At 44.9% G+C, this 12,379-nt stretch overlaps 2 protein-coding genes across 3 annotated transcripts in view; one reads left to right on the forward strand and one right to left on the reverse strand.

Moving 5' to 3' along the window:
• Positions 1-12,379, reverse strand: part of RTF2 (replication termination factor 2) — a 29,585-nt gene that overhangs the window by 10,359 nt on the left and 6,847 nt on the right. For both annotated transcript variants that reach the window (XM_074317272.1, XM_074317271.1), the window contains exon 5: positions 11,350-11,428. In XM_074317272.1, coding sequence (XP_074173373.1) covers positions 11,350-11,428 — 79 coding nt within the window. The remainder of the gene's footprint in view (positions 1-11,349; positions 11,429-12,379) is intronic.
• On the forward strand, positions 969-4,397 carry LOC109444561 (beta-1,3-galactosyl-O-glycosyl-glycoprotein beta-1,6-N-acetylglucosaminyltransferase 7). Its single transcript, XM_019726044.2, has 3 exons — positions 969-1,941; positions 2,425-2,520; positions 4,171-4,397. The coding sequence occupies exons 1-3, from the start codon at positions 969-971 to the stop codon at positions 4,395-4,397; spliced, it is 1,296 nt and encodes a 431-aa protein (XP_019581603.2).

The raw sequence follows: 12,379 nt of genomic DNA on the forward strand, positions 1-12,379 counted from the left end.
AGTTAAAAGCTTTATTTTCACTGCATTTCAAGAAGGTATTTCGTTCCTACTGAATTTCTATTTTTATAAAACATGTTTATGATATAAAAAAGGTTCTGTTATTTTACAGACCAAATGTGAAATGTGTACATTTGAACGATGACTTTGTTGATAAAAACATGACATAATTTATGAAACAGTCTTTAAAATTATGCCATCATGTTTTACATTTGGGGCAATCAACAAACATTTCCTGAGCCAAACCAAGTTCCCATCCAGAGTAAACTGGCGCTCTCAGATGTTGCTGGCGGGAGTGTAAAATGGTACAGCCACTTTGCAAAACTGGCTGGCAGTCTTAGGCAGTTAAACGTACACGTGTCTGTGAGCCAGCCATTCCAATCTGGTATCTACCCCCACAGAAATAAAACCACAGGTCCGTACAAAGCCTTGTGCACAAATGCTGACAGTATCTTGTCATCTCCTAAAACGGCAAACGTCAGTGTCCACTGACAGGTGCAGGGACGAGCAGACTGTGGCTTGTCCGTATGGCGGAATACTGCTCAGAATAAGAAGGAATGAAGTGGTGAGGAATGCAACGATGTGGGTGGATCTCAAAATCATTAAGTGAAAAAAGCCAGGCAGAAAGTACACAGTGCATGATCCCATTACATAAAATTACAGAATATGCCAACGGATCCAGAGAGCCGGAGCGCGTGTCAATGATTGCCCAGAGACGAGCATGGAAGGAGGATGGAGCGAGAGAGGCACAGAACACTCCTAGGGGTCAGGACATGCTTGTTACCTTGGCTCCAGGGACAGTTTCCCGGGTGCACACATACACAAAAACTGACCAAATCACACACTTAACTATGTGTACTTCAGTAAAGTTGGGGGGTGGTTACAGCATCCTAAATTCTATCTGTTTTCTTTTAGGAAGCTCAGAGAAAAAACTTTCAGACCACGGTGACAAGAAGCCTGACGCTCACAACATGAGCCCGCTGCGAGCCACAAAGCCCGGCCTTCTCGTGTGTGCGGCCATTTGCATCACTTCCATTTTTCTCTATTTAAGGAACCCAACTCCCAAGGGGCCAGAGGAGGAGCCCATCTATCCGGCAGCAGTGGAATGCGGCTTTTATCCAGATGAACTGTGTTCAGCTTTATTTGAAGGGAAAGGGGCAGCCCCCCAAATTGCAAAATTCTGTAAAAACGCTCATGGACCGGAAATACTCGCTCCCTTACACACCCCAGGAAATTGCTGCAGGGTTTCCCAGGCGCTGCATTTCATATCCCGCCCCCTGTCTGCTGAAGAGGGCCACTTCTCGTTGGCATATATAATAACTGTTCCGAAGGAGCTGGCCATGTTTGTGCAGCTTCTCAGGGCTATTTATGTACCTCAAAATGTTTATTGTATTCACGTTGATGAAAAGGCCCCAAAGAAGTACAAGGCTGCTGTGCAAACCCTGCTTAACTGTTTTGAAAATATTTTCATTTCATCGAAGAGAGAGAAGGTGCCTAATACGGGCTTTACGAGACTACAGGCAGACATTAACTGCATGAAAGATCTAGTCCATTCCAAATTTCAATGGGACTATGTCATTAATCTTTGTGGACAGGACTTTCCAATCAAAACCAACAAGGAAATCATACACTACATCAGAAGCAAATGGAGTGACAAAAATATCACTCCTGGGATAATTCAACAAGGAAACATGAAATCCAAGACCGGTCCAAGGCATCCCGAATTCAGCCCTGAAGGAAACAGCTATGTGTCTCCAAATAAAATACTCAAAGCTGATCCACCCCATAACTTAACAATTTATTTTGGAAGCGCTTACTATGTACTAACGAGGAAGTTTGTACAGTTTGTACTGACAGACATTCGTGCGAAAGACATGCTTCAGTGGTCCAAAGACATGCACAGCCCAGAGCGACATTACTGGGTGACTCTGAACCGACTAAAAGGTAATAACAAGCCAGCAATCTGGGGTGTGTTCAGATAGGTGGCAACAACAGGAGTTGAATCCTAACTGAAGTTTCTAGTTCAGCTCTGCTATATGGCCTGTAAATAACTCTGTATTTTGCAAGACTTTCCACTTGGGGAGGAAAAGAGGGTCTTTGATTTCAGGGGTGCAAGGCGGGCTGACAGAGTGCCAAGTTCCCAAACCAACCTGCTGCTTTTGTTCCCTCTCCAGAAAGAAGCATTTTGTATCTCCTCAAACAGGGCCTTTGGAAAAGTCTAAGCGCAAATATTTGGAGAGTTCTTTATTTCTTTGTTCCGTTAATAAACATCCTGGATACCCACTAGTGCCAGGCATAGTGCTAGGAGCTCTTCATTAGTTCTTGTATCTGGAGGAATGGAAATAACGGCATGGGAGACCTGAACTAAAAGAACTGAGAAGCTGGACCTCACACCTCACGCTTGTCCCCCCTCCATCCCCCCACCAGATGCTCCAGGTGCCACAGCGAATGCTGGCTGGGAAGGTGACTTGCGAGCCATTAAATGGAGAAACGAGGAGGGACGTGTTCACGACGGATGTAAAGGTAAAAACAAAACAAACAAAAAAACTCCCCAGACAACTGCTGCCTTGGTCACAGTGAAAGTACTCTGTAATTAGTGACAATCCAATTGGCATGGTGTTAATTTTTGAAAACTTTTAAGTATAAAGGTGCACAAAAATCATAAGTATGCAGGTCGATACATGTTCACAAAGTGAACATACAACAGGGCTGCTGTCACGCTCTACTGATGAGGAACCCCGGGCTCAGAGAGGTGAGGTCACTCCCAAGGTCACAGAAAGTGGCACAGGCTGGCAGAGCTGGGTCTCAAATCAGATGTAGCCACCAGGTACCCTCCACTGGGAAAGCTTATAGCCTTGTTCTGTATGCAGAGTGACAGCCATCCGTTATTATCAGCAACAAAGAGTTTATTTATTAAAAAAAATTTTCTTTTTTTTTTTAAGGAGGGCGCAGCTCACAGTGGCCCATGTGGGGATCGAACCAGCAACCTTGGTGCTACCAGCACCACGCTCTAACCACCTGAGCTAACTGGCCACCCCACAGAGTTTACTTTTAATTATCAAAACAGTACTAACACAACTCTGAAAACATCCCATCTGTCTGTGTTCCCTTCCAGTTTGAACCCATATGTACAAAGATCAGTTATCCAGTTGTAATCAAGGTCCATGCTTCTTTTTTCTCCATGTCCTAAGCTTTTCACAGTGCTTGTCTTCATATTTACACTTTTCAGCTGGTTAATGGAAGTCTATCGACATTGTACCAAGAATGTCTGTCATCCACGACAACAGCTGCCGTTTACATGACACTTACTACGTCCCAGTTCTAGGCCCTTTATTCAATGAATACTTGCTCAGTATGGGGAAGGTTCTTTCTGATTATTTCAGTCTTACTGGACACTTTTGTGCATGCAGTCACATCCCTTTTTAAACATAATGTCTCCTTAAGATAGGTTTTTAGAAGTAGAATGAGTGGGTTGGCACGGGGAGAGAGCTGAGCAAAGAGGAAGGTCTCCAAGAGGGACAGAACTTTCTCGCGCAAACAAGCTGAGAACTCACTTGCCTCACACTGAAGGTGATGACAGGGCCACCTCAGTGTCGGTGGGAGGGTAAGAGAGGAGCCCAGCACAGTGTCGGGCACATAAAACGTGCTACTGAGTTCACCTCGAAGGGATCCAATCAGCATGCGCTTCTACTGTAATTCCCATTTCAGTCCATTTATATCCAACACTCACTCTGCAAAACCAATAAGGGGCTGAAGTAATGACTTACTAAGATCAATGCCAATTCTTACGAACTACCCACAACCCAGGGAAAGGCTTAAAAGTTCATGGAACGTAAAACAGAAGCTATCAGAATTTAGCTTTTAGCAGGCAAATGACTGTTGTTACATCTCCCTTGGGTTCATGACTAGCTAAAATTTCACCGTAGTCACCTAAGTAATCGTTCAACACTTTGGAGAGCACTGACAAAAAGAATGAAAACTTCCCTTCCATCGTAAATTCAAAATCCAACATAAAAGCCCACCCGAGCAATCGTGGAAATCATATGCGATCTGAATGCCTGGGGAGCGAAGACACCTCCCAGGTGACCTCAGAAGAAGCGCATCACTTTTTTTATGTGAATGGAAACTGAGGCGGGAACAAAGGCAGCTAAGTCTTGGGGTTTCTTTTTGCAGGCCGTTATGTCCAGGAGAGCTGTGTATATGGGCCAGGAGACTTGCCATGGATCATCCAATCGCCTTCTCTGTTTGCCAGCAAATTCGACTCCTCAACAGACCCTCTTGTGGTCACGTGTCTGGAGAGGCGGCACAGACTCAGAGCGCTGCGGCAGGCAGAGGTTTCTGTGGAGCCGCACTGGCGGTTTCCACAGCAGACTCATTTTGATGCGAAACTGAACGGCTGAGCTGGACATTAGAAGGAGGGTTTGCTTTCTTCCTGGTATCATTCTGTTTCCTTGACTTAAGAGAACAATCAACCAAAGAAGATGGGAAAATGATTCTTTGATACAAGTTAGTCCTATAATGAATTGAGAAAAATGCTACCGACAACACTTTGCTTCTGATTATAGGCCACTTCTGTCGCTTTGAGAAAGAAATCACGAGAGGAAAAGAATCTCAAGGTGCTGCTGGGGACACAGATGAGCCCATGGAGGGCTGCCTGCTTCAGTAAACAGCTGCTGAAAATCGAGATCCTTCACTCGATCCAGGCTCAGGTGAGAATAAGAACACAGCTTGTTTGGAGGAGGGGCGGGGGAGGCTGGGAGGCATGGGACAGGCCGGGGAGGCCAAGATAAGGCAGCAGCCTTCGTGAGCACCAGAACCAACGACGAGAACTGCTGCTCGCTCTGCCCTGAGTCGGGCTCTCACAGTGTTCACTTGTGAAGTAAAAAAACACAATTAAATCCCATGTAAACAATGTCTGAAATCAACTGCTATGGACTGTATCGTAAAGGCGATGTATTAACGAGGATCTTGAGATAATTTCTCTAGCTTTCTGGGGACAGAGGCTTCTTGCTAACATGCAGAGTCTACTGTTCAACTGTTCTGTTCGATTTTTTTTACATGTAAAAGTCTAAGGCTGCCTGTGCTGGGTATTATGCAATTTCCCAGCCTTAATATTCACAAAGACCATCAAGATGGCAGAAAGCTAAAATAACCTGGAAGCAGAGCCTGAAAATCAGAATTTGCCAACCACTTTTGAAGATATTCCCCTTCCCTAATTTATTTTCACCCCTTTCCACTCCACCCCTCTCCCATGAAAAGAACTCGAAAAACAAAAACAAACAAAAACCCAACAGTATGGGTGTACACTTCTGTTTTATTTGTGAGTTTAAAACATCCACACACCCCACTCGCCTACTACAAAGACCACAAAAACGAAGCCAGAGAGCTAGCAAGTCAAATGCTACTGATCACCTCTAGAATCTAGCTCAGGGCTCCCCAAACTTGACTGTGCCCACGAATCCTGGGGGGTCTTGGTAACATGCAGATTCTGATTCTGCAGGTCGGGGGAGGGGTGGGGAGGCTGCATGTCTTAAAAAGAGAAAACAAAACCTCCCAGGTGACGCCAACGCTGCAGGACCGTGGGTCATGCTTTGAGTAACAAGCACATCATTTATTCTGCAACCTGTAATCACGCCAACGTGCTGCTTCTTATTACAGGAAGGAAGGAACACAGTGGGGAATACAATTAATTTTTTGGCTAGTGATTTGTTTACATTGAAAACACAAAAAACCTAGCAACTACATCTCTTTGGACCCTGTTTACCGAAATCAAAGGTGCACACTGTGCGTGTATTTTAGAACCCAAAACCAGAGTTATTTCAAAGCCCCAAGTCTCTTCTAGTGAACTGAAAAGCCAAATGCAGATAGAACTACAGAGTGAAAAGTGGAGAAAATGCATACCCCAAATATCAGAGGTTCCTGACACTCTACTTATGACATCGATGTCTCTAAATTTCAGACATTACCTAAAAAACGAAAGAAAATATTTTAGACTTTGATGCTGTGGCTTTACCTCACGTCGTTCAAACTGTCACAACAGACTCCAGTTCCTGAAACTGTGCCGTCATTCTTTGGCAGAGTGGCTGACATGGCTGGTCTTCACCTCGTCTTCCTGGGCATCCAGCCAGACTACATTTTCCAGGCGGCTCCCTTGCAGTTAGGTGTGGCCACATGACTGAGTTCTGGCCAATGGCATGGCATGTGAGCAGAAGGGAAGACCATCAAGTCCAGGCCGGGCTCATAAAAACTTCCTAAGCTGGATGTTCCCTTCTTCGTCCCCATCAGTCACTTTAATGGTCAATACTCCAAAAACCAGAGGAGGTCAGCGCTACGAGACAGCAGCAGCCTGCGTCCTTGAGTGTCCTTTAGAAGAAAGCTGGCCAACCAGGAACTTTCCCTGTGTCACTGTTTGTCACAGCAGTTAGCCAAGCTTGACTGACACACTTAGTATTACTAAACGTGGGACTTTAAATCAGAAGTATGAGTTTGGTTCCTGATAACAGTGCACCAATTTGTCATTTAGTTTAGTCCTCATTTAAAAATGTTACTGTTTGGAATTTGGGTCTAAAAGGAAAGCGTCTGTGAATTTACTCTGCTTCCTTCATTTTATGTATTAGAATCTACACCCCAGGCAGGTGAAGTGATGCTCCCAAGCCAGCACTGGTATGTGAGCCGTAACAGGCTATAGATCCTGGTTGAATGAATGAGTGAGAGAATGACTCACTCAAGTGTGCCAGTGAATCTCCCATGCGCTATGATTTTCTACATTGTATAGTGTTATTGGTTGAATTGTGTGTCCCCCCCCCCCCAGATGTTGAAGTCATAACCCCAGTATGTCAGAATGTGACCTTTGGAAATCAGGTCACTGCAGAGGTCATTAGTTAAGCTTCAGTCACCAGCGTGGGCCCTAATCCAACATAATTGGTGTCCTTATAAAAAGGGGAAATTTGGGCAGAGAGCGTCCACGGAGGAAAGGCCTATGAGAAGACACAGAGAAGACAGCCATGTACAAGTCAGGGAGAGGCCTGGAACAGACTGTATCACAGCCCACAGAAGGAGCCAGCCCTGCTGACATGGTGATTTTGGATTTCCAGTCTCCAGAACCATGAGACAGTAAATTTCTGTTAAATCACCCAGTTTGTGGTACCTTGTTATGGTAACCGTAGCAAACTAATACGTATTCAATCTAGCTATGCAAAGGCAATTTTTATGTAGATTATGTAAGTGAAAAGTGCTTACTATCTTGCTTTTCTGACAACAGATTTATTTTTAAGGAAGTTTCCAACCTGAGCTATTGCTAAATTACAGCCAGGGTCCTGCCTCGCCTGCAGGAGGTCTAGACAGCCACGGCGACCCCTACCAGCAGACAGGAGCCGTGCTCCTGGTCCTCTTCTGGTCTCTGCTTCTCCTTATGCAACCCTGACACAGTCGGTTCCCCTTTCCACTGCTTCTTTCCTTCCCGTGAAGTGCTCAAGGTACAGACTTTCAAACGTTTGCAAGCGCTCAGCAAAATTTCCCACGAACCAGCAAAATGACTGCAGAGTTCTCTCAAAACAGCGCGTTTCCATGACATAAAATCACCTTCTCTGTAAAGCTCTGTTATGCATGGTTGTCGACGTGGTTACTAACATGGTGTTTGAGGTTAGCCAATGCAAAGGAAAATGGCTCACCAATCTAAGAGATGGTCACCATTATGGGTAGGACAGAAGTTTCACTGTTCTGGATCAGTGAGTCCCCCAAACCTGACAGCCCATTCTGGGAACTCTTACATAAAATTAGAACTCCACGGGGGTCCACAGTCACCCTCAAGATTTTGATTTCATGCGTCTGAGATGGGGAATGGAAATTTAACAAACTATTATGGTGATTTTAAAGCAGACTCTAGTTTGGGAACCATCGATTTAGGACATTTGGCTTCTGTAATAAATTTCTGCTTAAATTTCCCAGCTTCTCATATTTACATTCTTTCAAGTAGACATCCTGAGTGTACTCACGATTGCATCTAACACTTAACCAACATCCTAATACTATTTGCTAAAACACACACATCTGAACACAGAGCATTTGCACTGGGCCTGTGGCGCTCCGTGGAATCCCACGCCAGCTGAGTTCCTGCTCCTGTACACGCTTCTCACACAGGCTCCTTTTTCATACCTGCTGTCAAATTCTTGCTCTCGTTCAGTCTTTTCTCTCTGTCCATCCTGCACAAGTCCACACAGTCATGCTCCCGAAGGCATCAATGGCTCCTCAGTCTGACACTCGAAGTTTCCGCTGCCCAGTCCGCCTCTCATCTCTGGCCTCTCCCTGCTCCCATACCCCCGGCCCCTCCGTCCTGGCCAGCCCGTGCTGTGACTTCGCCCTGTGCCTCCATCCTGTAGGCTGCCTGGGCCACTTCCTCCCCGTGAACTGGGCTGCTGCTCTCCTCCTCCCCCTCCTCCTCTCAACATCCCCCCTCCCCTCCCTGACGACGTACCCACCATCACTTGTAACAGCATCTCACGAACTTCAGGCATCCCCTGAATGTACTGTCAGTATCTTAACATTTTTCTTTCAATCTACCATTGTTTCTACTTACATTTACTTTAAGTCCTACCATAAATACAAAAACAGTACCCCTTGCCGTAAAGATGGCAGAGAACACAGAACAAGGCTCACTAGCCCCTGCCTGTCCAGGCTCTGAACGTCAGGTCCCCCCTCTCAGGCGCTCAGTGAGTTAGAGAGGCGCTAAAAACATACCAGGACTGAGCGGAGACTTTCTCCTTGAGGCAAGCAGACGGTCTGAAGGAGCGCTGACGTGGGCGTCCCCACATCCCTGTGTGCTGTCCGCAGGGCTGTCTGGGGTCCTGTCTGGGCACCAGCTGGCCAGCACTCCTATCACCACCAGTCCTGTCCCAATCTCTGGGAAAGTCTGCCTGACGAGAACCACGCTTTGTCTTCACGATCGAGGACAGACGCCTCCTCCTTCATAAAGCCACCAATCACCAGCAGTCAGAACGAGTGCCCGGCCCCTGAACTCCAGTAACCACTTTCCCATCCACCTGGTACTGGCCTCAACTAACAAAGCCGAATGGGACTTTCATGTGACGTGGGATTCCTGCAGGACTGCAGTCTCCTGGGGCACAGGGGTGTGGCACCTACATCCTGTTCCCCCTGGGAACACCTGTATATCAATCACCTTTAATACAGGAGAGATAATAAGTGCTGGTGAATAAATGACATAAATCAATTCCTGAATGCATTCTTTGAACTTCCTTTCTTTTGAAGAAGCTTAATGAGATGGATTCCAAATTCTATAATAGCTTTATTCATATTCTCCCCAAACTGACTTCTTTATCACCAATTATCTTTTGATTGTTTCTGAGTCCCAAATCGCGTGTTTTCCCGAAAATAAGACCTAGTCAGACCATCAGCTCTAATGCATCTTTTGGAGCAAAAATATAAAAACCGGTCTTATAATTATAATTATATTATAATTATTGTATTATATTACACCCGGTCTTATAGTAAAATAAGACCAGGTCTTATATTAATTTTTGCTCCAAAAGACGCATTAGAGCTGATGGTCCGGCTAGGTCTTCTTTTCGGGGAAACACGGTAAATGGTATCACCCAGTGCTTCCGCCTCCATATCTAGCTTCTTTTATAGAGGAATTGTTTTAAAACTAAAGTCCATCTGGTCTAACTTAAAGCTGCCTTCTGACTTCCTACTGTTCTTAGAATAAAACCCACAAGCGCCAATGTGGCCACTGGGCCCTACATGAAGTGACCCGTACCTGACCCTTCAATCTCATCTACTTCTCTCCTGTCCCCATCCTCCACTACACTTTCTGTTCCTTAAACCAGCAAAGGCCTCTGTTACTTCTGAGCTTTTGCTCAAACTTCTAGAGGTACCTTTGCCAACCACCACTAAGGTGGCCCCTCTCTCTCGTATGTCACCCTCTGTGTTTCCTTCCTAGCATCTGTCACAACTGATACTGCCTTGCTCAGTTACCTGAGTGTTTCTCTCTCTAACTGGAACGTGGGTTCCATGCAGGCAACGACTGACTCACTCTTATCCACCACAATATCCCGCCGCACAGTGTCTAGGGCAGGGGCTGGCCCCTAACAGATACTCAACAAAAGCTGTTGACTGAAAAATCATTCGCAGCAAGGGGAAACCGTATAGGGAGGCCTAACAAAACCCAAGCAGACTTCATATGGGTGAAAATACAGTTAGGAGCAGTTGACATCCCTGGCAGTAAACTAAGTGCCAGGTTTTTCATGGGCCAGCAAAACAGCAAAGACACAAACGTTCCGGGTGGTGGCAGCACCGTCAAAGCCAAGTCATCAGCATTTCCTTCATGTGAGCAGAGCAGGCGAGTCTCACATCAACTGTTTGCTCAGACATGTGACCATTTACTGAGGACATGCGATACGCCCAGGAGAGGATTAAGCCCTCAGGTAAAGAGATGGACAAGCCTTGCTCCCCGCTCTCAAACACTCCCAGGAGGAGCAGAGGATTTGTAGGCAGTGAAAGTACTCTGTGTGATCCTATTCTGAGCAGGGGAAGTACTCTGTGTGATACTATTATGAGCAATGGAAGTACCCTGTATGATCCTGTTACGAGTAGTGGAAGTACTCTGTGGTACTGTTAGGATGGATACATGTCATTATATATTAGTCCAAACCATAGAATGTACACCACCAAGAGTGAGCCCAAGTGTAAATGAGGGACTTTGGGTGATGTGATGATGTATCAGTATAGGTTTGTCAATTGTCCCACTCTGGTGGAGAGGCTGACAGCGGGGGAGGCTGTGCATGTGGGGGCGGGGCAGAGGGAATATGGGAAATCCCTTACTTCCTCTTAATTTTGCTGTGAACCTAAAACTTCTCTAAAAAAATAAAGTCTTATGAAAAAAAGAAAGGAAAAACCCTCATGGTCCAGTGGTGAAATCATCACATAACCACCAATTACATTCTGATGAGCTCCATGAGTTAACAAGACACCCAGGGGCCGGCGGGAAGGGAGGTTTGGCACAAGGGTTCGCAGAGGAAGTGATCGCTCTGGAACTAAAGTTCCCAGGAAGGACCCCTCCAGGCTGGCAGGTCAGGGTAGAGGGAACAAAGGCACAGGACAAAGAGTGGCTCGTTAGGGAGTGGCCCGAGGTTGGCCTGAGCTGGGCAGGCAGGCAGGGACCTGTCACAAGAGGGAGTCTGTGGCTGTGGAAGGGTTTTAAGCAGACAAACAACTAATTAGATGCATGTTTCAGAAAGAATTGAAGGATGTTGAAATGACACATGGAGGAAAGGACCCTAAACCATCTGATTTCCTCAGCTACCGAGAAGGAACAAATGACATATGTCAACAACTCACTGTGTGACAAACTTCCGCTTTTATCTCTTTCAAAGCTCGTTCAGAGAACACGCACCCACAGCACCGCAGGAAACAAAACCTGGAGAAATAATCCAACATGGAGAATGAGTTAAACACCAACTTAAAAATTATTACCCACATTATCAATTAGCATTTGTTTAGTTTACACAAAGGCCAAGAACCACAAAGAAAAATGGTTACATTTGATTCCATTAAGAAAAATATTAATATTTAGTACATCCTAAATATGTATATATAAATGAAAACCATAAACACAGGCTATAGTCCCATTCCAACCCCTATGCAATACGCCTTTGGAATAAAGTCTCTCCTATAAATAAAAATAAATAAATACATTAAAAAAAAACACCCCAGACATAAAAAGTCAAAAGACAGAATAGGAACTCAGGAAAAAATACTTTAAATATATATGCAATTCAGAGTTAATAAATATACAAAAAGGTCTTAAGAAGTAATAATAAACAATAGAAAAATGGGCAGAGGGCATTAACATGTTGTTCACAAAAGACATACAAATGGCCAAAACATATATAAGAGATGCTTAAACTCAACTGTTAAAGACATGCCCTTCAAAACAATGACATATAATATTTCACCTATCAGGCAACAATGAAAGAGACTGAAGGAATCCAGTTGGAAAATGCCTGAGGAAATAGGCACATTTGGTGGGTGGGGACAACACAGTGTAACATTTTAGAAAGACAATCTGACAGTGTCAAGTAAAGCATCACTTTTTAGAATTTCTCCTAAAGAAACACGCCCACAGGGTGCAAGTGCACACATGTGTATTTACGGAGCTGTGCCGTACAGCACTGCTGGTAACAAGAAAAACCACCTAAATGTTCATCAATAGGGGAATGGTTAAATCAATTATGAATACTCACACAGTGATGAAAAAGAATAAGGTAAATCTCTATTTAAGGGCATAAAACGTGTTTAAATTAGAGAAGTAGAAAAAAAAGAGAAGCTACAAAATATGTATAACATGATTCCATGACTGTGGGAAAAA

The sequence above is a fragment of the Rhinolophus sinicus genome, linkage group LG13 (assembly GCF_036562045.2).
Source record: "Rhinolophus sinicus isolate RSC01 linkage group LG13, ASM3656204v1, whole genome shotgun sequence".
In the NCBI taxonomy this organism is placed as follows: Eukaryota; Metazoa; Chordata; class Mammalia; order Chiroptera; family Rhinolophidae; genus Rhinolophus; species Rhinolophus sinicus.

Bases quoted from the DNA above. Each gene is read 5' to 3' on its own strand.
- LOC109444561 (XM_019726044.2), top strand. From the start codon at position 969: ATGAGCCCGCTGCGAGCCACAAAGCCCGGCCTTCTCGTGTGTGCGGCC. The intron at 1,942-2,424 runs GTAATAACAAGC...TCCCCCCACCAG, and splicing joins GACTCTGAACCGACTAAAAG to ATGCTCCAGGTGCCACAGCG. The intron at 2,521-4,170 runs GTAAAAACAAAA...TTCTTTTTGCAG, and splicing joins TGTTCACGACGGATGTAAAG to GCCGTTATGTCCAGGAGAGC.